This window comes from Salmo salar, chromosome 25, assembly GCF_965601325.2.
Source record: "Salmo salar chromosome 25, fSalSal1, whole genome shotgun sequence".
In the NCBI taxonomy this organism is placed as follows: domain Eukaryota; kingdom Metazoa; phylum Chordata; class Actinopteri; order Salmoniformes; family Salmonidae; genus Salmo; species Salmo salar.
In genome coordinates, this window is record NC_138315.1 from 27,573,816 (window position 1) to 27,598,226 (window position 24,411).

Below are 24,411 nucleotides of genomic sequence, written 5' to 3' on the forward strand. Positions count from 1 at the left end.
TCTTTTTGGCTTTACAACCTCATTACCGACTGACGCTGAAACATCGTCTGGGGTCTCCGACACTGGGACTTTCTCACAAGGAATGAAGCTACTTCCAGTACTGACAAATGCACTTTCACTGTCCTCTTTCATACTTTCATCTATCACACCAGGTCCTATACTTTCTGGAGAATGGCTAGTCTTTACTGCCTTAACTGCCTCAGGTCTGACAAGTTTTGGTGACTCCTGCACCTCTGCTACACTTGAGAGGGGAACAAAGTGTTTTAAGTCACCATGGGTGTCAATTACGCCAGCTTCCTCAACAGTTTCTCCTGAAATCATACAGATTTCCTTGTCTTCCTCCTGAGTAGTAGACATGGTCTGGCCACGCTCAGGGGCACGTTTTGGAGAGTCTGTCTTCGCTTTGGTTGAAATTTGTGTATTACTACCTTCTAGTAAGACAACCTCTGGTCCACTTTTGGGGGAAATTGACTTTTCCCTTGAAATTTGTGTATAACTACCTTCCACTAATATAGTGTCTTGTTTGGCCTGCAGTGGAGTTCCTTCCACAACATTAGTTACCAATGACATATCATCCTGTTCAGGATGGATTGAAACTTCTGGGATATCCTCAGGGATATATGACTCTGTGGACTTTTTCACTTCATGAACAGTGGTATCAGACAATGCAGGTGCCTCTGACAACACAGGTGTCTCAAAGGCCTGCATAATATGTGACATTTCGACTACTGCAGCAGATGATTGCCGACCACACCCAGTAATAGTAGGTGCTTCTTTTGAAACACTTTGCTTTGGTTTAGTTACTTTTGGAACAGTCTTTTTAAGGCTGTGGGAACCTACAGTTCTGTCCAAAGTCAGCATCAATGCCTGGTCAGTAATATCACCAGTATCACTCAGAGGGGACTGCCTCAAATCTTCTGAATTTCCAGATAGTATATATTGTTCCCATTCACCAGCCATGGCTGCTTCTACCTCAGAAGATCCAGCAATAGCAACAGCTGGTTGGAAGTACACATCAGAACTGCTTTCAACCTTACTGGTTTGGCCTTCTGAAGAGCTTATGTTCTCAGATTTACTGACTACCTTAGCGGCATCACTCGGATCATAGGAGAATGTGAATTTGTGTTTCATAGGATGGGAACTGCCATCGTCCTCAGACATCTCTGCGTCTTTTTCAATCATTTCGAATGGGACTGGTGTTGGAGCAGTGATCCTGATCTCGACATGAGAAGTAGAATATTGTGAGTCTGAAGCACGAGGTCTGTACATGACAGCCTGAGGCACCTGTAAAAAGGATTTCTCATCCGTTTCAACGTCCATGTACGATTCAAGTTCCTCGTCAATCATTTGCTCAAGATCTTCTTCACTAATTTCATAATCTGTTGTCACTTTCACTTTACGCGAGGCCACCGGCGATGGTGATTTTCTTAATTGCTCACTCTCAGTAACTTCTAGTGTGGCAGAGGAGGTTGACTTTCCAAATGTATTAGTGATAACACAACTAAATGTCCCCTCATGGTATATAGTCGGATAGTAGATGGTTAATGTGGTTTCATTCAATTTGATGAGAATATCAAAGTCTGGGTTTTGACTGATTGGTTGGTCATCTTTCAGCCAAGTGACAGTTGGTTGAGGGTCTCCCCGGAAACGACATTTAAAGTCTGTCATCTCTCCCCTCTTTACTTTCATGGATGAGATTTCTCTCACAAAGATAGGTAGGGATGTTTTCGGTGAAGTCTTATCAAATTCTTTTGTCCTCTGATGCATGTCCATTTGGTGAAGGTCATCTTTTGATAGCATTTCTCTGTGTTCTTCTTTCCTCTCTGTGGTCCTCATAGGCACTTTTTCTTTTTCATCAGGTCTTAAGTCGGATTCCCAATTGGAAGGCCCTTCTGCACCAACTTCGGCTTGAGAGCCATGCTGACCAATGTGATGTTCTCTCAACGGTGAACGGCCTCTCCTAGGTGAGGCTTCTCTACCAGGTGAGGCTTCTTTCACAGGTGATCGAACTCTGCCAAGTGAGCGTTCTCTGCCAGGGGAGGGCTCTCTACCAGGTGAGGTTTCTCTCCCTGGTGAGGACCCTCTAACTGGTGAGGACCCTCTCACCGGTGAGTGAAACCCAAGTGACATTTGATGAAACTTCTCTATATGATGAGAAACAGGTTCATAAGAAGGACCGTCATTGGCATCATCTCCACTGGCATAAGTTCTCTGACGATGGTGTTGTGAAAGTTCAGCCATAGCCCAATCCTCTTGAGAGACAAGCTCACCAATTCGATGTTGTCTCATAGGTGAGGATTCTTTCACAGGAGAGCGCTCTTTAATTGGAGAGCGTTCTTTCACAGGCAAGCGTTCTCTCACAGGTGAGGACCCAAATGACATTGCATGAGACTTCTCATTCTGATAAGAGACTGGTTCAAAAGAGGAACTTTCATGCTGACCAATGTGATGTCTCATAGGGGAGGGTTCTCTCACAGGTGAGCGTTCTTTCACAGGTTCATTAGAGTAACCTTCATCGGGTCCACTGGCATCGGTTTTCTTTGGGTGTTGTGAATGTTCAGCCAAAGCCCAGTTAGACTCTAATTCAACAGCTTCTTCTTGTTCGGTGAGAACGTCTTCTTGCCATTTTAAGATGCGCTGAGCCAGAGCTTCCTCTTCGCTCACAAAATACTCACTTTCGGTCCGCAACCTTGTTTCATCAATAACAGTTTGTGGAGGAGGGGGCCACTGGAAATGTTCATCTTTGAAATCATGGACATCCTTACTCTGGGACTTTTCCTTTGCTGTTCTTTCTGGCGAAGATCTTCTTTCATATCTGTAGTCATGAGGAGCATGCTCACTCAGGAACCTTTCCTTTGTCATCTTTTCTGGAGAAGGCCTTTTTGGGCCTTCATGGGCTGTATCATCACGGAGAAGCATTTCCTTTGTTGTATTTTCTGCAGAAGACTTTATTCTTACATCTCTGTACTCATGAGGGGCATCCTCAGTCAGGAACGTTTCATCTGCCGTCTTTTCTGGTGAGGAGCTGTCATATCTATATTCAGGAGCAATATCCTTCTTAGTAAGGACATGTTTGTTTACTGTCTTTTCTTGTGTGGACCTTCTCTCATCTCTGAAATCATGAGGGACATCCTCAGTCAGGAATTTTTCATAGTCTGTCTTTTCCGGGGAAGGCTTTCTTCTTCTCGCTGAATCTGCCTCAGAGTGAGCGGTTGATCCAAGAGCAGTGCCCTCAGCAGCCATTTTTGATTCCGACCTTTTTCTAGCAACATAGGGTGAGTAATCCGCACCAACCCAATCAGAATCCAAGTCAACAGCTTTCTCCTGCTCAGTCAAAACGTCTTGCTGCCATTTCATGATTCGATGGGCCAGAGCCTCTTCCTCACTCCCAAACTTTTCACTTTCGCTCTTTAATTCATAAATATTTTCCCGGGATAAGTGGAGCTCCTCACAGGATAACTGAAGTCCTTCCTGGGATACATGGTGCTCTTCTCGTGTTTTCTTTTCACTGGCACGCCTCTCTCTTGGGGAACGGGGCAAATTCTGTTCACTGTCACTCTTCAACCCATAAATATTCTCCTGGGATAAATGGTGCTCTTCTCCTTTTTTATTCACACTGGCACGTCTCTCTCTTGGGGAACGGGGCAAATTCTGTTCACTTTCACTCTTCAATCCAGAAATATTTTCCCGGGATAAGCGGAGCTCTTCCCGTGATAAGTGGTGGCGCTCTTCTCGGGATGAAAGGTACTCTTCTCGGGTTTTCTCAATGGTACGTCTGTCTGTTGTTTGGGAACTGGACAAATTCTGTTCACTGTCACTCTTCAATACATAAATATTCTCCTGAGATAAAAGGTGCTCTTCTCCGGTTTTGTTAACACTGGCACTCCTTGTTTGGAAATGGGGCAAATTCTGGAAAGGGACAACATTTTCAAGGGATAAATGGTGCTCTTCCCAAGTTTTTTCCCCACTACTCTCTGCACAGCTCTCTTTTGGAGAACAGGGCAAATGTTGGGAAGTGAATGCCTCAGTTTCTGTTGTAGTTTTTCTCCCTTGCCCCTCACCATAAATATTGGCATGCCTCTCTTTTGGGGAATTAATATTTTCTTGGGGTACGTGGAGCTCTTCCATTGTTAAGTGGGCATCTTCCCGGGATACATGGTGCTCTTCTTGTGTTTTCTCACTGGCATTCTTCTCTTTGGTTTGGGAAAGGGACAGATTCTGTTCAGTTCCACTCTTCAAGCCATAAACATTTTCCTGGGATAAAAGGACCTTTTCCTGGGATATATGATGCTCTTCCCAATGCTTCTCCTCACTGACAGTTTCTATTGCTGTTTTTGTCTCTACCTCCTCACCATAAATATGCATTTCAGATCGCATGTATGGCGAATCTCTTGCCTTCGAATGGTCTGTTTCATTCTCAAACTGTTCCTCTTGGTCCATCTGCATTCCCTTTTGCCATTTTCTAATCCTCAAGGCTAAAAGCTTATCTTCACATTCACTTTCAATGTTCTCATAGCGGTTTTCCGCAGAGCTGGGTGGATGTTCAAATTGTTCTGTGCTCTTCACAGTATCCTCTTGTGTAATAATCGTCTCACTGGAAAGTATTTCCTTCAGTGGTTTGATTGGGCTGGATCTAGAAAAGTTATCCAATGCAGCAATGTTTGGAGATCTCCGTGCAGCAATGTGTGGTGATCTCCCCTCCATCTTTGTCTTTAGGTCTTCAGAAATCCGCGTTTGATTTCCTAAATATTCCTCACCTTGATTTCCTATGTAGTGTGCACCTTGATTTTCTAAGTCCTCACCTATCTTTTGTTCGAATCTGACCTCATGTTGAGGTTCCCCTGGAGTAAGGGCCTTTTCATCCATTTGTGTTTCAAAGTCCTTTTCTTTTCCTGCCGCTGGTAGTTCACTTTTCAACATTTGAATGGCCCTAGATCGAGACTGAGGTTCAAATGAATGCCTTACATGGGTCTGTGTCGATGCAGCACTATGTGTGGGAATTATGTCATATCTACCATAGAATTCTGCAGAAACTTTATCGTTTCTATTGTATCTTTCAAAAGGTCGAGCATGCTGTAAATCTCCAGGTAAGGAGGCAGGCTTCTTGACCCTTAATCGATCAACATAATCTGCATAGCTAGATTCACTTGCGTTTGACTCCAAGTCAAACTCTGATGATGACATTGTGGACATAGAGAGCCTCTTTTTTTGTTTGACAGCATTTTGTAACAGGCCAAGCTTTACTTTTACTTCTCCGTGCAGGCTTTCTGTGTCACTAAATCTATCGCTGTATCTATCACTGCACCTGTCACTGAATTTGTCGCTGAATCTGCCAGTATGTCTGTCACAGTAGATGTCACTGTGTCTGTCGTTAAACCTTTCAGACCTACTAACCCTTTCTCCCCCAAACATAGAAGGTGGAGAGCGGGCTCGTTCAGATGCGGTTTCATTCAGATTACTTTCTTTATTTTTCCCTCTTGTTGGTGATAAGCTTCTGAAGTACAAGGTGCGAACCGGCGCATCCTTAGACCTAGATCTACCCCTCGGTTTGGACTTTTTATCAAATGGAGATCCAACGCATCTCAGGTCAACCCTAAACTTTTTCTCTTTTTTTTGATCAACCAACGAATCTAAGCTTCCATGAGGTCTAGTTGACCGTCTAACATGGCTTAGATAATTGGCATCTTGTTCTTCCCTCATTGACACCAGAAGTGATGCTATGGACTCTGCAGACCCCTCTGTGTTAATAGCCATTACTTTGTAACAGCCGGAGTCTTTGTCTTTGATACTATCAATGATTAAACTAGTAGCGTGTATGTGCATAGTGCTCTCTGTACGTATTTTACGACGACGCTCTTTCTGAATCGGTCTATTGTTATGAAACCATAATATGGTTGGGATCGGGAAAGCTACCAATCTGCATCTTAATGCTGCAGGTTCTCCCTCAAGAACATTCTGGAATTTCAGCTTTTTTATAAAAAATGGCTTAATGTTATCAGCCCCATTCCATTTGATGAATGAATTGTTTGCTTGATCCAAGTCCTCCGTGTCTGAAACGGCTTTGCGCATCTGTCCTCTGTTCTCCCAGGATTCAGTCCTTTTATTATAAAACAACTCTGGAAAAAAGAAAAAAACCTTTCAATAAAATTCCATCTGGGTAAAAAAAAAAGATAATAAAATTCAAATTTTTTAAATGAATATTAATGAAAATATTAAGTACATGCAGCAAGTCACATAGCCATAAAAAAACAATTTCACTCACCATATTTGTTCGAATAAACGCAAGACTTGATTCTTTTTTAAAGATTCTGACACGAAAATTGCTGGATGTTTTGTTCCTTCTTCTGTGGACATTTCTTCAAAACATAAATTTCTAAAAAGCATAATAATTTCCAAAATAACCTGCTCTGCTTTTTTTTAAATAAGCTTGCTTTTGCTTTACTTAGTGTATTCTTAAGCTAAATATTCCTTACCTGACTTGCAGAAAGATGAATAAACGCCCTTTCTAATCCTTTGAATGAGGGTAAATTATTAAAAAATATTTCATGACAAACATGACTCTCCAATGATACAAATAAGTAAAACTTGTAAAAGCAGCTCTAGAATTGTATGAGAAGGCGTTTATTCGAACTAATATAGTTTACAGGTATAATCATGTTATTTTAAAAGCAAACAATTAATCACATACCACTATCTGCAAGCCAGTCTAAGAAATATTTGCAGGAGGAGAGTTCCAAATGCAATACACTTTAAGAAGCAATTAAAAGATGTGGCTATTCCCATATCTTTTAAAGGATAATTTCCTGAGGTCTGGAAACTTTAAAAGATACACATCCTGCACCTTTTTGGGAATCCATTACAATCCACTAAGAACCCTCATGCGTAAAGGATAAGATTGATAGATGCCAAAACTCATTTTTCTAAAACTTCTAAAAGCAAGCAGTTTTAATCAGTGCTTGCTGTACAAAAACCAATCACATAATACAAGGACATAACATTGTCGATATTGAAGAATACATAAGATGAACATTTTGCATCAAAAACATTTTCCGCTTGCATGCAGTGTGAACATTCATAAATCACTTATCCATATGCTCAGGTACATGTCATTCAACTAAGGGGTTGATGAAGTACATTTCAGTAATGAAGAGTGTAAATGAGTCTTACCTTTGACTTCTTGCTCAATGGTTGCTTCAATCTCTTCCTTCATATGGGTAACTGTAAAGGAAATGAAGAGTTGGTGTGATTTAAGACGATAATCTATGATGATGATGGGTACCAATTCCTTTCCATTTTGGCTTAATTTCATCCTCTCTGTATGTGAGAGCCTAGATCTACAAACTTACAGAAAAATGGTTGCCAATTAAATGAGATACTGAATTGATCCGTCTATCATTTTGAGATTGCTCATATCAAGAAACAATTTTGGACTTAATGCTTAGCCCAGATGTAATTTCCTTGAAGTTATATCCTGCTGAACAAAAATGCTTTTCAGAGGTTATGCTAACAATTTTAACTCAAACCCTTCAACTGATTACAATAATTTGAACTTTTCCACTTTGATAGTACAAACAAGGGTACAAAACAGGGGTACAAACAGGGGTATAAACAAACAAAGCAAAGTTTGGCAGTCTGACACAAGTCCAAATAGGGAGAGGGTATAGGCTACAACATGCACAGTCCATCGAGCTATCGCTGAGAGGGATACCACAACCAAGGACAGCAAGGAGTGCGATAGATGAATGACAAAAAGAGAATGTACTACCTACTCAAGCTGCAAGGAGAGCAAGGAGTGACAGAGAAGAATGACAAGAAGAGAATGTGTTCTACTCAAGCTGCATATACCCATCTAGGAATTAGAACTAAAAAAGTGACTAACATATTTCTACTATTCTATTTGAAATTGTGAGGTTAGTAAACTATATAGAACATGGGAAAGCAAAAAGGTTTTTCCCAAGAAGAAGAAGAAAGTCGTTTGGTTGGTTTAATGAGAGGTGTCGGTTGGAGAAAGGAATTTTGTGAAAATTAATAGATGATTAATTACACGGTGTTGTAAAATTAAAGGCTAATTCAAGGTAAAAAACGAGTTACCTTCTTTGGTTACTGCAAGGGTTGCTGTGCACATCGCCTCTCCGGCGTTATTGGTTGCTTTGCAAGTGTATTGTCCAGCATGCTCAGAGTAAGCATCGACTATAATTAATGTGGCAGTGTTTGTCATCTCATCGAAATGAAAGACAATATCTTTGATAGGCTTAATTGGCTGCTGGTTATGATACCAGCTAATCTCTGGCTTTGGCATGCTGGACACACAAGCATGAAACCTGGCCACTTCACCATGCTGAACGACGCAGCTTTCTATTGGGTGAATAAAAGTGGGCCTTTGGGCAATTTGCTCCTTCTTTACACTTGAGAAGCTTGATGAAAGACTGGATGAGACATGCCTTTGAGAATCAGATGTAATATCCATAGTTTGTTTTTGCCCTGAAAGGAAGTACGTTCAATTAATTGAGTATTAGCATTTTTATGGATGGACACAGATACACATATCCATGTGTGTATATTTCTAGTGAAAGTCATGTGCATAGAGAAAATATTACATATTTAAGAGGATACTGCATAATCATATTATATATTGAAGTTATTTATCAGCTAAATTAGTTATTTGGCTACAAATGATAATATTTCTAGATATGACTCGGAAAACGTACCTCAATCCAGAAATGCGTTCTTCTCAGAATTGTCCCATTATCTCAACTGTTACACTGAGAAGATTGAACGACTGCCATTTAAATAGCAGTCATTCAACCTTCTCGGTTTAACAATTGAGATAATGGGACAATTTGAAGTACAACTAATTTCTCATCCCTGGATTCAGGTACGTTTTCCGAGCCATATCTCACGCCGGCTCCACGGTGTCTTAATCTAAACAGGAAGCCTGCCCGACCCCAGTGTAGCTATAAGCAAGAGTAGAGTCGGAATCTATTCCGGGTATAGGTAACCATCTGGTTACAGAAAGGTATGCAAACTCACCATCAAGTTTCAAATGTGCAGAGCATGTGACCATTCCTCCTGCGTTTCTGGCAACACAGGTGTATTCCCCCTCATCCTCAGAGTACACTCTGGTGATCTCCAGCTGGCAGGTGTCATCAAATGTAGAAATCCTGAAGACGTCTGACTGCTTAATTTCCTTCTCACCACGGTACCAGGACATCTTCAGAGCTACAAATGGAGGATTGGATTTAAAACTATATATTGTTTTAGAATAATTTTGTATTTATTTATTAATAATAATTGCCAGCAAACGTACATACATACAAAATAAAGTTAAATTATACTCTTAAAAATGAATGTCTGACAAATGAGCTCTGTCTGATCCAGGTCTCTGCTTGAAACATCACAGTATGTTTTCAACAAGGATTTATAATACAATTTATTTTTTATTATGGAGAGGTTCACATGCCTCACCTTCTAATGCAATAGGACAACTAATAACAAAAGGTATACTTCCACAATTACACCCATTACACCCACAACAACATGTTTTTATTCCAACTCATCCCAACAATGTAATGTGCAAAATACCTTCTCCAGTAACTTTGCACTGGAATCTGGCAGACTCTCCCTCAGTGGTTGAGGTGTTGCTGATTGGTGAGATGATGGTAGGTGGGGACAGAGGAGCTCCTGTGTCAGGAGAAACAACTTCTGAAACTGAAATGAAAAATAATTAGCAACTTTCTTATATTAATAAACCATTTCAGTTCTTTATTTGTGAGGTAATATCTTCGGCGACTAAACAAAAACATCATGGTCATCTTAACACTCTATAAAAAGGTTGGTCCAATAAAATAATTATATACGGAATGCATAAAATTTGTAAGAATGTTGTACTTTTACAACTCGTTTTTGACAACAATTGTTCTTCTGTTATGTCATAATTTCTGTTGACTTGGTATTATTATCACACAAAAAATTTAATGGTTACCTTCGACATTCAGTGCAGCTGAACTGGTGGCAACACCACCTTCATTCTTGGCCTCACAGTTGTAGACCGCTGCGTCCTCTGGGAACACTTCAATGAGTAGCAGACAGTGCTCATTTCCATCTCGCAGAAACTTGCACTTGAAGCCTGTGGAGAGAGCCTGGGAGTTCTTGTACCAGAACACCTGGGGCTGGGGGACGCCAGTCACTTCCACAGAGAAGCGAGCAGGTTTGCCGGCCTCCACAGACAGGGGCTGCATGTGCTTAATGATCTGAGGTGGCTCAGGGACTAAATGAAAAAAAAAAAATATGAAATAAGAAATGTGATGAAGAAAGATGCAACACTGAGGAACGACCATTGTCATCATCACTTTGAATCCAGCTGTTAAAAAATGACATACTGTATCCTCTTATCAGCGTAGTCCATACCTACTATGCTGCTACTTTAGTAGGAGGGCACTGCAATGCCCTCTACAGGCAAGGACATATAACTGCAGTTATTACTGTAACTATTATACAGACATACCGTAGGGCAATTAAATATATTTTCCCATAAAACCAATACCATGAAGTTTGACTTACTGTTGACATGAAGTGTCACAACGGTCCTGTTCCTGCCAGCGATGAAGGTGTATTCACCTGCATCACTTCTGTAGGTCTCAGTGATTGTCAGACGATGGAGCTTTCTAATGCAAACATAGCTAAACCTCTGCTCAACGGAAAACTGGAGCTCAACACCATTCCTCAGCCAGCGACCTTCAATGTCATCCTCATTGACTTCAAACTCAAACGTCGTTCTTTGTTTCTCAACAACCTAGAAATTAATCATGATATTAATCATCTTTAAAATGATAATAAAAAGTGTGTTTTTTCTGTACATAAAAAAAATCATATTCACCGTCATTTTCTTCTCAGCAGGCTCTGTAATGCGGACATCTTTGCCCTCCACGGTGAGATAAGCCTTTGACACGCTTGCACCAGCGACTACAGAATATTCTCCGGCATCAGACATGCGGACTGACTGGATCATTAGACGGTGCAGGAATTTCTCGGTGGATACGGTGTATCTGTTAAGGCATTTACAAATAACAGTTAGATACAGATGAATAGTTAAGATTAGTTTATTATGATACCCATTAGTATCTTCACCAGGTCTAATATTACTGGTAATAAGATGTACCTTTCGGAAATGTCCAGCTCTTGTCCATCTTTCATCCACATCACCTGAACATTAGGCTCAGAGATCTCACATTCAAAAGTGGCCCTCTTCTTCTCTGTAATCTTGATATCTTTGATATGCTTGGTGAATTCAATAACGCGAGCTGAAACACAAAGCACAGAAATAAGACCTTAGATTGTGAAATATACAGGAAAAACTTTTTTTTGAAAATGGAAGAAAACTAAGAACATACCATCAACATAAAGCTTTGCTGCTGACGCAGCAGAACCAGCCACAAACTTGTACTCCGCACTATCACCAAAATGAACATTTCGGATGGTGAGCGAGTGAGTTAGCTGTTTGGTGCGGCTCTGGCATCTATCTGTGGAGGGAATCTCAACACCATTCTTGAGCCACTTGTAGGTGATGCCCTCATAGTTGACATTCACTTCAAATGTGATGGTGTCTTTCTCCTGTGCATTGAGGTCTTTCAGCATGTTGGTGATCAAAATGGCTAAGGTAAAAAGGAAAATGTTACGATACATTCTGACAATAATATGATTAGGGATTACTTCATTGATAATGAAGAGTAAACTTACCATTGACGGTCAAAGTGGCGGAGACTCTGTCATTTCCACAGACAAATGTGTATTCTGCAGAATCTTCTCTGCTAGTGTTCATGATCTTGAGCTGGTGAAGTTTGCCCTGCACCACAATCCTGAACTTTTCACTCATTTCTATCTCCACTCCATTTTTCAGCCAAGTGGACGGGACATTGAAGTGTGAAACTTCACATTCAAAAGTGGCCACATGGGTCTCTGGGACTTCAATGTTCTTGATGGGTTTTATGACACGCAGAGCTGGAAGAATCACATCAAATCTTAATTTAAGTAAAAGGTATCAACTGAGTATTCAGCAGTCATGTATCCAGTACTCTAGTCTATTCATCAAACTCAATACCGACCTTCAACATATAAAGATGCGCTGCATTGCAGGTTTCCAACTACAGCTGTGTACTCTCCATGGTTGTCAGTCTTCACATTCTGAATGGTCAGCTTGTGAGCTTTTCTCTCAGACAGTATTTTGACGTTTTCACTTGGTTTAAGCTCCTTGTTATTGAACATCCATTTGATAGGGATGTCATCATGGGACAGACTCAGCTCAAAAGAGGCAGTGGCATCCAATAGTGATGTCACATCTTTAGGCTTCTTCACAATCTTGATTGCTGAAATAGAGATTGATGAGAGTCAAAAACCTCAAAGGGTAAGTAGAAACATTTCAAGTATACATACATTTGTATACTTGATTGCATAAATCAATTTGTGACAGTTAAAATATGCACTTACTCTCAACGTTCAATCTAGCATTAGCAGATAGTTTCCCAAGTTTGAATCCATAAACTGATTCATCGCGTGTGTCGCAGTTCTTGATCTTCAAGGTGTGGACCATGCCATCAGTTGTGATTTCATATTTCTCACTAGGGTTGATCTCTACACCATTCTTAATCCATTGTGAGCCCTTCACATTCTTGTGTGTGAGCTCCAGACTGAACTCTGCCTCCTGTGTCTCAGTAACAGTTTGGTTCTTCAGTGTCTTCTTGACTTTCACAGCTATGAAATCAAACATAAACATTACATTTCAGCAGTCATGTAACAATCATATAATAGGCATTTATTAATGCTAACACCAGTTAAAAAAAAAATAAAAAATTCCACTCAGGATTTAACACCCACCCTCAACTCTCAGGTTGGCTGTTGTCTTGGAGTTTGCGACCTGGTAAGTGTATTCACCGATGTCATTGGGTCTGGTTATGGTAATAACAAGACGTCTGACAGCTCCATTGTTCATATGGTTGACATTGTCACTGAAGTTCACGGGTTGTCCATCCTTGAGCCATTTGCCCTCAGCAGTTGGGTTGGCCACCTCACACTCCAGCTCAGCTGTCTGAGACTCAGCCACAGTCACGTCCTGGAGTGGTCTGTTTATGGCACCACCTGGGAACATGGAGACATGGTTTACTTTAGATAACTGGTAAAGAGGGTAGTGAAAGGGTAGTGGATGGTGGAGACACAGCTTTAATCTGGTATATGAAGAAAATAAGGAACCAATAAGGAACCAATCCGATTTTACTCAGCAAACACCTTCGAGTCAGGGTAGTGAAAATGTATATCAATTCATGAAATGTAAAAACAATTCTGAAGGAGTTGATGTAAGAAATCATGAAGATGTTAAACATACCTGACACAGTAAGCTTTGCGCTGGATGTCTGTTCACCAGCAGCGAATGCGTATTCTCCCTCTTCATCCTTCATGGTATTAATCACACTCAGGCTGTAATTTTTGCCCTTGGCCTCAATCTTATGCTTTGGACCAGCTTTGAGTGGTTGTTTCTTGAAGGTCCACACAGCGGCAATGCCAGGGTGGGAAACCTCAACTTTAAATGTTATATTCTGGGTCTCTGTGCAAACTTGATCCTCCATATGCTTGGTGATGTGAATTTCTGTAAAATAACAAAACACGTTGAATAGGGTCTGTATCAATGTAGTTTGAATCAACATTTAACACAATCGGTAAAAACAACTTACTTTCAATAGTCAGTTTACAGCTAGAGTCAGCTTTGCCAACACATAGCTTGTAGGTTCCTTCATCAGAGGCAAAGGTCCTGTGGAATACCAGGCGCTGTTTGGATCCCTTTGCAAGCATCTGGATTCTCTCACTGGGCATCACAAGTTTGTCATTGTGGTACCATTTCACAGAGGTAACATCAGCAGCAGAGATTTTAGCCTCCATAACAGCCTTGGTGCCCTCAACTGCGGTAATATCAGTGAGTGGGCTCAAAATATCAATCACTGTAAAACACAGAGACATTTTTTTTTTAATACCTGATGATTCACAATAGAACTATACCAATATGAATATAGTCAGACTGATAAAAGTGACTTACTTTGAATGTTCAACTTCCCAGAGGTGGAGATATCCTGTGCTGGGACAACGAAGGAGTATGTTGCAGCATCGTCTCTGCTCACGTTTTCAACAAGCAGCTTGTGGACCTGTTTGTCGATAACGATGTGGATACGATCTGTGGCGGAGATTGCTTGGCCATTCTTCATCCATGTTCCCTCAACGTTTTCCTGAGAGAATCGCACTTCTAATTGAGCGATGTCACCCTCGCAGATTGTCAGGTCAGTGAGGGGTTGCATCAGCGTCACAGGGCGCACTGAAGGAAAAGACATTGATATTATTGCGCAGTTCATCCCACTTTTTCAACAGTAATAGTTGTCTTGACATGGATTGGAAGAGAACAAGCTAACAACACCAATAACAGTCACAACTCACGTTTCATCTTCAGCGAGGCACTGGTCTGCATATCAGCAATTTTGAATGTATATTTTCCCTGATCTTCTTTCTTGACGTCTTTGACAGTCAAGGCATGGCGTCCACGACGGGAGGAGGTAACATATTTGCTGCTGGGAGTGATTTCCTTGTCATTGAAATACCATGTACCTTCAGCATCCTCTCGAGATAATTCAACCTCAAACTCCCCAGAGTAGGTCTCAGGCACTTCAATGTTCTCCAGCCTCTTCACAATTGACAGTGAAGCACCTGCACAATGAGACATTGCTAAGTATAACTGTTTCAGAGTTACTGTTTGTATTCCAACTTCACTATTTTCACAGTGATATAGTGATATAGTAAAATAGTAAGAAAAACTGCCAACCTTCCACATTGAGTCTGGCAGTGGTCCTGATGTGGTCATCTTCAACAACAACACAACTGTAGTCTGCATCATCCTTCATGTTGATGATCAGTACAGAAAGGAAATGAACCTTTCTGTCTGAGTGCATCCTGTATTTGTCTCCAGAGAAAATCTCTGAATTGTTCTTCAGCCATTTGACTTTAACGAAAGGCTCATTTGTTTCACACTCAAAGGTCGCCATGGTGTCCTTCTCTTTCGCTTCCACATCCTCTAGTTGTTGAGTAAAGCTATTAACTGTAATGGCTAAAGTGAAACAAAGGAAATACACATATTTATTGTGCTTTTTCAATGTGGACATACAACAGTTGTCTATAGTTCGATGTAAAAGTGCATACAAGGCCCAGTGCTGCCAAAAACTTAATTTTCACCTGTTTTATATATACAGTGCATTTGGAAGGTATTCTGACCCCTTGACTTTTTCGACATTTTGTTACGTTACAGCTTTATTCTAAAATATATATTTTTTTAAATCCTCATCAATCTAACACAATACTCCATAATGACAAAGCGGAAAAAGGATTTTAGAAATGTTTGCAAATGTACTAAAAATAAAAAACAGAAATACCTTCTTTACATAAGTATTCAGACCCTTTGATATGAGACTCAAAATTGAGCTGGTGCATCCTGTTTCCATTGATCATCCTTGAGCTGTTTCTACAACTTAATTTAACTGTGGTAAATTCAATTAATTGGACATGATTTGGACATGACACCTGTCGATATAAGGTCCCACAGTTGACAATGAATGTAAGAACAAAAACCAAGCCATGAGGTCGAATGAATTGTCTGTAGAGACCCAAGACAGAATTGTGTCGAGGCACAGAAATGTGGAAGGATACCAAACATTTTTTACAGCCTTGAAGGTCCCCAAGAACACAGTGGCCTCCATCATTCCTAAATGGAATATGTTTGGAACCACCAAGACTCTTTCTAGAGCTGGCCACCCGGCCTAACTGAGCAATCGGGGGAGAAGGGCCTTGGTTTACTGCGGAGTGGCTTTCGTCTGTCCACTCTACCATAAAGGCCATTGTTGTCCTTCTGGAAGATTCTACCATCTCCACAGAGAAACTCTAGAGCTCTATCAGAGTTCCTCTGTGGAGATGGTAGAACCTTCCAGAAGGACAACCATCTCTGCAGCACTCCACCAATCAGGCCTTTATGGTAGAGTGGAGAGATGGAAGCCACTCTGCAGTAAAAAGGCACATGACAGACCGCTTGGAGTTTGCCAAAAGGCACCTAAAGGACTCAGACCACAAGAAACTAGATTCTCTGGGTCTGATAAAACCAAGATTGAACTCTTTGGCCTGAATACCAAGTGTCACGTCTGGAGGAAACCTGGCACCATCCCTACGGTGAAGCATGGTGGTGGTAGCATCATGCTGTGGGGATGTTTTTCATAGGCAGGGACTGGGAGACTAGCCAGGATCAAGGGAAAGGTGAATGGAGCAAAGTACAAAGAACTCCTTGATGAAAACCTGCTCCAGAGCCCTCAGGACCTCAGACTGGGGCGAAGGTTCACCTTCTAACAGGGCAATGACCCTAAGCACACGGCTAAGACAATGCAGGAGTGGCTTCGGGACAAGTCTTTGAATGTCCTTGAGTGGCCCAGCCATAGCCCGGACTTGAACCCGATCAAACATCTCTGGAAAGACCTGAAAATAGCTGTAGAATCTGCAGAGAAGAATGGGAGAAACTCCCCAAATACAGGTGTGCCAAGCTTGTAGTGTCATACCCAAGAAGACTTGAGGCTGTAATCGCTGCCAAAGGTGCTTCAACAAAGTACTGAGTAAAGGGTCTGAATACTTATGTACATGTAATATTTCCGTTTTTCTGCTTTAATACATTTGCAAAAATTTCTAAAAACCTGTTTTTGCTTTGTCATTATGGGGTATTGTTTGTAGATTGATGAGGAAAACAAACAATTTAATCAATTTTAGACTAAGGCTGTAATGTAACAAAATGTGGAAAGGGTCAAGGGGTCTGAATACTTTCCCGAATGCACTGTATTTCCACAATATGAGGTTGGAATAATACTGTGAAATTGTGAAAATGATAATGCCCTTTAAATTTAAGAGCTGTTTGAAAAGACTGCCTGAAATTTCAGCCTGTTTTGGTGAGATGGCACCTGGTGACATCACCAGGCTATAAATTAGATAATAGACCAAGAACAGTTCAAAACCTCTGCAATTAACAACTTTTTCCCCTCCCTACTCAGACACTCCAAGACTGTCCTAGCAAATTTCTTATTTTAATTGAAAACAAAGCACAGTAAGGTACTTAATTGTCACCCAAAAATGATTTGATATTGAGATAAAAACGGCTGCATTAGACCTTTAACTATTTGTAGAATACAAGCATTGAAATAGATAATAAATAGATCATTTACCTTGCACCAGCAGGAATGCATGGCTTGATGTCTCTCCAGCAATGTTCATGGCTTTGACCATGATGCTAGCAGAGTCTTCTGCTGTGACATCTCTGACCACTAATTCACACACGTGGTCTTCAGGCCAGTACCAGTAAATACGATCGGTCTTCTCCAGCAGAATTCCATTCTTGAACCACTGGCACTCAGGTTCTGGTTTGCCGACAACTCTGACTCTGAAGCGAACTTCCTCGGTCTGAGACACGGTCTGGCTAGCAATGCGTTCCAAGATCTTTGGAGCTTCCATGCTGGGAGAGAGCTGTATTCTCTCTGGTTTGATTGTGGGTATGGTGAGTTGACCCTCCTCCATCTCTTTCTTCTTCTCAGCCTCAGTCAACTCTTTCATGTGATGAAGCAGTTCTTCCTTCCTCTTCCTAAGCATATCCTCATAGGACTCATCCTTTCTTCTGGACTTGAGCTCCACAGCAGTGATGGCTTCATAATAACCTTCCTCTGTCCTGCGCTTAAATTTGCTCTTCAACTCATCTGTCTCCTCTGTGGACTTCTCATGGATGACTCTTTCAGTCTTCCTCAGTTTGACAACTTCCTTTGGCTGGGCATCAGCTGGTCTGTCAACCTTCACAACTTCAAAGCTAACTCTCCCATGTTCAGTAGTGTCATGTGCCTTTGGTTCAGGGACGCGACGGAGAATGGATCTGAAGTCCTCTCTCTGTGTGATCTCGAGCTTCACCAGATGCTCAGCTGTGCCCTCTGGGTTCTCTGCTACCACTTTGACATCTCCTGCATCGTATGACTTGATATCTATAATCTCAAGATAGTAAATGCCATCATAGCGAAGCCTCATTCTCTTGCTCTTGCGAATGAGCTGTCCATTGAGGTACCAGTTAACCTTAGGCGTAGGATAGCCAATCACTCTGCAACGGAATCTTGCAATGTCACCTTCCAGCACTCTTGCTGGCTCAGGAAGAAGGACAATTTCAGGCTTTGACTTCTCTGAATACTCATCCCCAGTGACTCCAGAAGGTCCTCCCTCGTGAGCCATGCGCTCCATCTCATCAATTCTGTGTATTTCCCTCCTGCCCTCAGGTAACTGTGTCTCCTCAACAAGGCTCTTCTCATCCTTTACAATCAGTGTAGCTGAGGTCTGATCAACTCCAAACTTGTTAGTGGCTCTGCAGGTGATGACACCACTATCTCTGGCATAGGCAACTTCAAAGTCAAGACTACAGTAGCCAAATTCATTAACCATGCGCAATCTGTTAGCAGCTGCCAGGGGTTTGCCATCATGCAACCACTCAACCACCATAGTGGGATCACCAATTGGGGTCAGTCTGCATTCAAAATGGACTGGGCCAAAACGCTTCAACCTGACAGAAGTCAGTTTCTTCTTGAACTGTGGTTTCTGCTGCTTGTCCTTGTCATATAGGTCATCCTCCTCCCACTGCTCTTGACCATATCGGAGATGCAAGGGTTCCAGCTCTGGAGCTGCTATGTCCTTGGCCTTGTAGGTTCCTTTGGTGATAATGAGTCTCCTCTCTGGCGCAGGTTCAGCAGCATCTACCTCAATGTTGACCCTGCAGCGAGTGGTATCTCTTCCTGCTTTGTTAATGGCTGTGGCTGTGTACCAGGCACTATCAGAGCTCACCGACTGTGGGATATGGAATTTGGCTTCCCCCTTGATGCCCTCAATCCTACAACAGACATCGTCATTAGTAAATCAGCATTAAGTACAGCCATGTAAAATAAAGATAGTAACAAATATGCATATCTTAACGACTGGAGAGGTATTTGGTGCACTTGATGAATAACATAGGCATGTGCACATTGAGATAAAAGGTGGGGCAAAACACATACTTGATATTTGGGTGCTTCTGTGGGGAGATGATGTCGCTGTTTTTCAGCCAAACAATGTCAGGCAGGGGGTTTCCGATGGCTTTGACCGCCAACTCAACCAGAGTGCCTTTCTTGACACTAACATTCTTCAGCTTCTCAATAAACTGGGGTCTGATCAAATTTTCTTTGGCTGTAAATGGAGAAACATATACAAGGACAATGTTATCAGTCAACAACGGTATGTGACGTATCGATACAAAGTGACAATTCATTTGAGCTTCAAATGAGGAATGATATAAACAAGACAAAGATCTTACCATCAACTGTAAGTGTCATGGTCACAGAGCTTTTTCCAGCTCTGTTTTGAGCAACTACCGTCCATTCTCCAGAGTCATGGGGCATGGCTGGAACCACAATCAGTGACTGAGTTCCATCTTCCTTCACCACTATCTTGTGGGTGTAATCATTGACAACTTGTTGCCCTGAAAAGAACACAAATAGAGGAATAAATGTATGATTTTCATAAAACTAGTTGAGAGAAGAGAATATGTTTTCACATCACTTACCATTGTGGAACCAGAAAGTGTCAGGCATGGGTCTACCAACTACTTTCAGGTCAAATCTGGCAGTCTGCCCTTCAGCGCACTTGAATGACTGTGGCTTCAAGACAAACACAGGCTTGTACAGTCTCTCCAGCTGACTCTCATCAGTGTCATCAAGCCTGCGACCAGGAGAGCGTGCAGGAGAGCGACTAGTAGAGCGTCCGGGAGAGCGACTCAGAGATCTTGGGGACTGGGACCTGAGCAAATAAATACCAAATTCAGTGATACTTGGGAAGTTTTTATGATGGCTATGTTAAACAAATATAAATTAAAATCTGGTAATAACCCTGTTACATTTGGTAATAAAAATCTCACCTAATTCTCTGCATTGCCTGAGGTTCAGGCGTGTAACGCTGAGCTCCTGCAATGGCAGTGGGCTCCACATACAGTTTCCCTGAGCTCACAGAGTTGCCCTTCATGTTGCTAGCTAATGCTGTGTAAACACCCTCATCCTCTGGCAGCACCACAGGAAGACGCAGGCTGGCTCTACCATCATGAAGACTCTCCATCTGGTAACGGCCACCATGATGGATACGCTTTCCATCTTTGTACCACGCAATCTTTTGAAAGACAAGAAACGTTTGATGAATATATACTAAATGTTATATTAATCTCAATGTAAAATACAAATGTATGGTTTCTTTACTACCTTGGGCAGTGGAGTTCCTGCCATTTTGCAGTGGAAAGTAACACCCATTCCTTCTATGATCCTGTAGTTTTTAACTGGAGTGGCAAAGGCTGACTGTAAAGCCTCACGATCTGCACAAGTCACCATCTCTTCCCGATCCTCAGTCACAATTTGTTGGTAGGTAATTTGCAGGATGCGGATCTCAATCTCGTGGATAATCCTCTCCTCAAAGGAAGAAATCTGGAATTCCTGTAAAAAAAAACACATTGGAATAAAGCATGCTGTTGTCTTGTTTCATAACAGGTGGCTGAGAACAAATCAAATGCCATACCATCACAATAATTACATTTACATTTTAGTAATTTAGTAGATGTTCTTATCCAGAGCGAATTAAACAACCACATATCACAGTCAATAAAACTTTCCTCAATAAAACAGGTATCAGCAAAATAAGTTCTGCATTGTATAAGTAATGTGTTTCTTTTCATCCACATACCTGTGTTGAAACAAAGCTTTGCGTTTGTGCTTGCTGTGTTATTCTCCTCTGCCTATACATCTGGTCGTCGTCATATTCGCTCACAACAACAGGGGGTACATCCACCTGCACCGTTGTAATTACTTCACTCTTATATGTCATTTCATGTTTCTTCATGTATTCTTCATATTCCCCTGTAAACAAAATATACAATGTGTAAACAAAAGTTAAAACATTATGGTCTGATTTCACGGACCCAAATAAAGCCACGGATTGTCCCAAATGGCACCCTATTCCCTACATAGTGCACTACTTTCAACCAAAGGCCATAGGGCTCTGGACAAAAGTAGTGCACTACTGTATGTAGGGAATAGGGTGCCATTTAGGATGCATCCTATTACTGGATTTAAAAGCAATGCTAACTGAGCATAGTTTGTAGTCCATGAGATTGAACAACATTTTGATTAAAGCAACTGACCTTCCTCCAGCAGTCCAGCTGAGGCAGAGGCTTCTCCAAGCGGGTTCCTGGCAAAGACGGAGTACTCTCCAGCATCATCAGCAAATGTCATGGAGATCTCCAATTTACACACTCCACTTTCCTTATTGTAGTGGACTTTATATCTAATGGGTGAATAAGTTATACATTTTAAACAGTACAATGAATGATCAACACAGTCTTACAAATGCAAAATAGAGATGAATTGAAAATGTATCACAAGTAGGCTACCTGTATCCTGTAGTAAGGGGCACTCCACTCTTCTTCCAGAACATGTGTGGCTTGGGGCTGCCTCCGATCTGGCACTCAAAGACAACACGTCCGCCCTCCACCAACTTCTGTACAGTTGGCTTCTTGACAAAGAAAGGAGCGACGGCATCTGCAGTATCCACTGGTGAACCTGCGGTGGCGATGGCAGTGCTCACCTCCGACATGGTCTCCTCCTTTGCTTCAGCAGTAAAACTGTTTGAAGGGCATTAGAAATATACATCAATTAGGGAAAATGTAATATCAAACAAGTCCAATTTTTTCATCCCCATTCGCAAAACTCAATCAGGGAAGATTCAGTATGACTTGCTGGCGAATGGTTTCATAATGTTTGATAGGTATCATAGAATGATTCCGTTTTCCCTTGTCAATAAATGGCATGACTCATAACTGTACATGTCAAGAGTTTCCAAATGTAGTGGTATAAAATAGTTAGCACTCACAGTTTCTCTTGAGTAGTAAGGTCAAATACAGTGACAGTGCCTTGTTGTGTCATCTCTTCCCGGGTCTCAATCTCCTCGGTTACTAGAAGGAAGAAATGTATACAAGTATTAGCACATTCATAAACCAATAAACCATTCGGCAGTACAGTATTACACTTCAACAGTACTTAGTTTTGTAGACAGAAATGTTGAAAACTAAACTGCCTGTTTACCTTTGACAAGCAGGTAACAGGATGTGCTGATAGTTCCAGCCTTGCTAGTAGCAGTGCAAGTGAAGCGACCGCTGTCTTCTGCGAAGGCCTCGCGGATGACCAGACGGGCACATTTACTCTCATAAGTGATCTGGAAGTCAATGGAGCTTTCAATTCTGTAGTCCTCCCTGAACCACATGATGCCAGGGGCAGGGTGACCAGAGATCTGGCATTCCAGAGTCACAGACTCACCCTCAGTCACAGTCAGGTTCTTCAAGCCCTGAAAACAAAATACAATAGTTTTACTGACATGTTGACATTTAGAAAAAGATGGATGAAAGGACGCCTGAATAGACAACAATAACTTATATGACCTGACATACACCCACAAGAGAAATACTTACAGCTACAAGAGTAGGTGGCACAACTGGCTCTTCTGCAGGGGATGGGACTGCTGCAGTCTCAACGATCTATGGAAAATGCATATAGGTCACAAAAAGTGACATACAGTACAGTTTCTGAACTTGACTTTGGCAGTAGTGAAAGATGGATAAAATGGAAGCAAGATAAGAGTGAATCCTGAAAAGACAAAGAGGGGTTGTGACACAGGCTGGGAACAGATATATGAAGAAGGGAGGAAGAGGAAGAGGATAGCAAGGTGGGCTTTCTTTGTGATGCAGATGGGTTCTGAAACAAAGATAACGTGGCGAGGCTTCGGCGTTATGGTGAAGAGAAGGTGTACTAATAGGTGAGACTCCACACAATGTTATTTTAGAGGGCACAACACTCTGGACTACAAACCTTTGTTTCCAAATCCTTATACATTTGCTCCATTTCCCCTGTAAACGTAGCGCCTATCTGAGTCTGTAACTGAGTGTCGAAATGCGTCTTATATCTCTCGGAGAGATCCTTAAACGGAGACTGGGTTGGCGCTGGCATCACGTCCACAACCTTACGGTGGAGACTAGGAGATGGAGGCTTGACTGGCTTGATGATCTTTTGAGCAGCATGTGCAGAGGTAGAGGATAACTCTTTCTGCAGTGTGGCAATAGCAGAACCTGCTATCGAAACCTGACCAACCCAAGGAGAATAGCATTATCATCACGAATCAGAACAACCCATTATGATATTGTCTGCTTTGTTTAGAAATATTAAGGCTGTGACTCAAAAATATAATGGAATGGATGACGATGTACACGGATTAAGTGAGCATTAGTTTTTAGGAAATACTTGCTAAGCTAAATAGTGATTTCTAAGAGTGAATTTTTATGGTATGTCCTGAGAAGAGAGGGAAAATTAAGTTATTTAGAATGGATATTTATTCAGTGTACAGTACATAATATGGCAGTGCAGACTGTGTGTGTTAGGATTGGATGGTCTGTTAAGATAAAATGTGGTTAAACACATAAACTGTATATTGAGAGATGATCGTCTAACAGAGATCAAAACAGTTTTATGTCAGGCAGGCTTAAGAAACCTATTGCATTGTTGACCAGAGAGGCCAGCAATGTATTACTTGATTATTACTTTATCAATTAAACTGAGGCAATAAAACGTGTGTACCCCTGCTTGCCTGATATGTCCTATGCTTACCTCATAGCTATGGTCAGGTTTAGGAACAGTAACTTTTGAAACTGTGAAATGTGGAATTGGGGATGGTGTGAGGGCAGTTTCCATGTGGGCGGTAGTAGTTTCTGAACTTCTTTGTATCTAAAGTAACCAACAAAGTGTGATAGAGTAAGGAAAGGTCAACTCAATGCAGAACTTCTGAGAAACCTATCAGAGAAAATGCAGCATCTTTTTATATTTAAAAAGATAGCAAACCTGGGTAACATGAATACTCTGCTCATCAGCTGTTGTTTGAATTGATGGTGGTGGTATTATTGGTATTTGCACCATTGGCACAGTTGCAGCCTCAGTTTTCACTGTGACTTGTTGCTCAGTAGTTGCCATCATCATTTGCTGTTTTAAATCAGATTGTATGGTTTCCTCTTCAGCATGACCCCCCTCAGCATGCAAAGGCTTCCGAACACGTGCTAGGTCGACAGCAGCAACCACTGTAGCCTTTGCCTCCGCTTTTTTCCCACCCTCAACCTTTGAGACAACAAGCAATCAATGTCATACATACAGCACATAGATATTATACATAGCATCCATGGCAGCAGTCACTATGACAGCAAACAGATTCACATAACGA

At 41.5% G+C, this 24,411-nt stretch overlaps 1 protein-coding gene across 21 annotated transcripts in view; it reads right to left on the reverse strand.

The window, feature by feature from the left end:
* Positions 1 to 24,411, reverse strand: part of ttn.2 (titin, tandem duplicate 2) — a 181,492-nt gene that overhangs the window by 147,066 nt on the left and 10,015 nt on the right. For 19 of the 21 annotated variants that reach the window (XM_082969075.1, XM_082969074.1, XM_082969073.1 and 16 more), the window contains exons 8-39: positions 24,039 to 24,308; positions 23,808 to 23,924; positions 23,016 to 23,285; positions 22,619 to 22,684; positions 22,236 to 22,494; positions 22,024 to 22,105; positions 21,545 to 21,775; positions 21,296 to 21,438; positions 20,839 to 21,011; positions 20,364 to 20,591; positions 20,030 to 20,274; positions 19,679 to 19,911; positions 19,430 to 19,594; positions 19,134 to 19,302; positions 17,280 to 18,970; positions 14,855 to 15,136; positions 14,473 to 14,739; positions 14,081 to 14,353; positions 13,722 to 13,985; positions 13,376 to 13,636; positions 12,871 to 13,131; positions 12,484 to 12,747; positions 12,102 to 12,362; positions 11,737 to 11,997; positions 11,391 to 11,651; positions 11,159 to 11,300; positions 10,877 to 11,045; positions 10,561 to 10,792; positions 9,983 to 10,267; positions 9,583 to 9,708; positions 9,031 to 9,219; positions 7,168 to 7,218 (exon numbers count right to left, since the gene is read on the reverse strand). In XM_082969075.1, coding sequence (XP_082825201.1) covers positions 7,168 to 7,218; positions 9,031 to 9,219; positions 9,583 to 9,708; positions 9,983 to 10,267; positions 10,561 to 10,792; positions 10,877 to 11,045; positions 11,159 to 11,300; positions 11,391 to 11,651; positions 11,737 to 11,997; positions 12,102 to 12,362; positions 12,484 to 12,747; positions 12,871 to 13,131; positions 13,376 to 13,636; positions 13,722 to 13,985; positions 14,081 to 14,353; positions 14,473 to 14,739; positions 14,855 to 15,136; positions 17,280 to 18,970; positions 19,134 to 19,302; positions 19,430 to 19,594; positions 19,679 to 19,911; positions 20,030 to 20,274; positions 20,364 to 20,591; positions 20,839 to 21,011; positions 21,296 to 21,438; positions 21,545 to 21,775; positions 22,024 to 22,105; positions 22,236 to 22,494; positions 22,619 to 22,684; positions 23,016 to 23,285; positions 23,808 to 23,924; positions 24,039 to 24,308 — 8,191 coding nt within the window. Of the gene's footprint in view, positions 1 to 7,167; positions 7,219 to 8,091; positions 8,483 to 9,030; positions 9,220 to 9,582; positions 9,709 to 9,982; positions 10,268 to 10,560; positions 10,793 to 10,876; positions 11,046 to 11,158; positions 11,301 to 11,390; positions 11,652 to 11,736; positions 11,998 to 12,101; positions 12,363 to 12,483; positions 12,748 to 12,870; positions 13,132 to 13,375; positions 13,637 to 13,721; positions 13,986 to 14,080; positions 14,354 to 14,472; positions 14,740 to 14,854; positions 15,137 to 17,279; positions 18,971 to 19,133; positions 19,303 to 19,429; positions 19,595 to 19,678; positions 19,912 to 20,029; positions 20,275 to 20,363; positions 20,592 to 20,838; positions 21,012 to 21,295; positions 21,439 to 21,544; positions 21,776 to 22,023; positions 22,106 to 22,235; positions 22,495 to 22,618; positions 22,685 to 23,015; positions 23,286 to 23,807; positions 23,925 to 24,038; positions 24,309 to 24,411 lie in introns of those variants that run through there. The other 2 variants (XM_082969061.1, XM_045707543.2) reach the window with 2 other exon arrangements.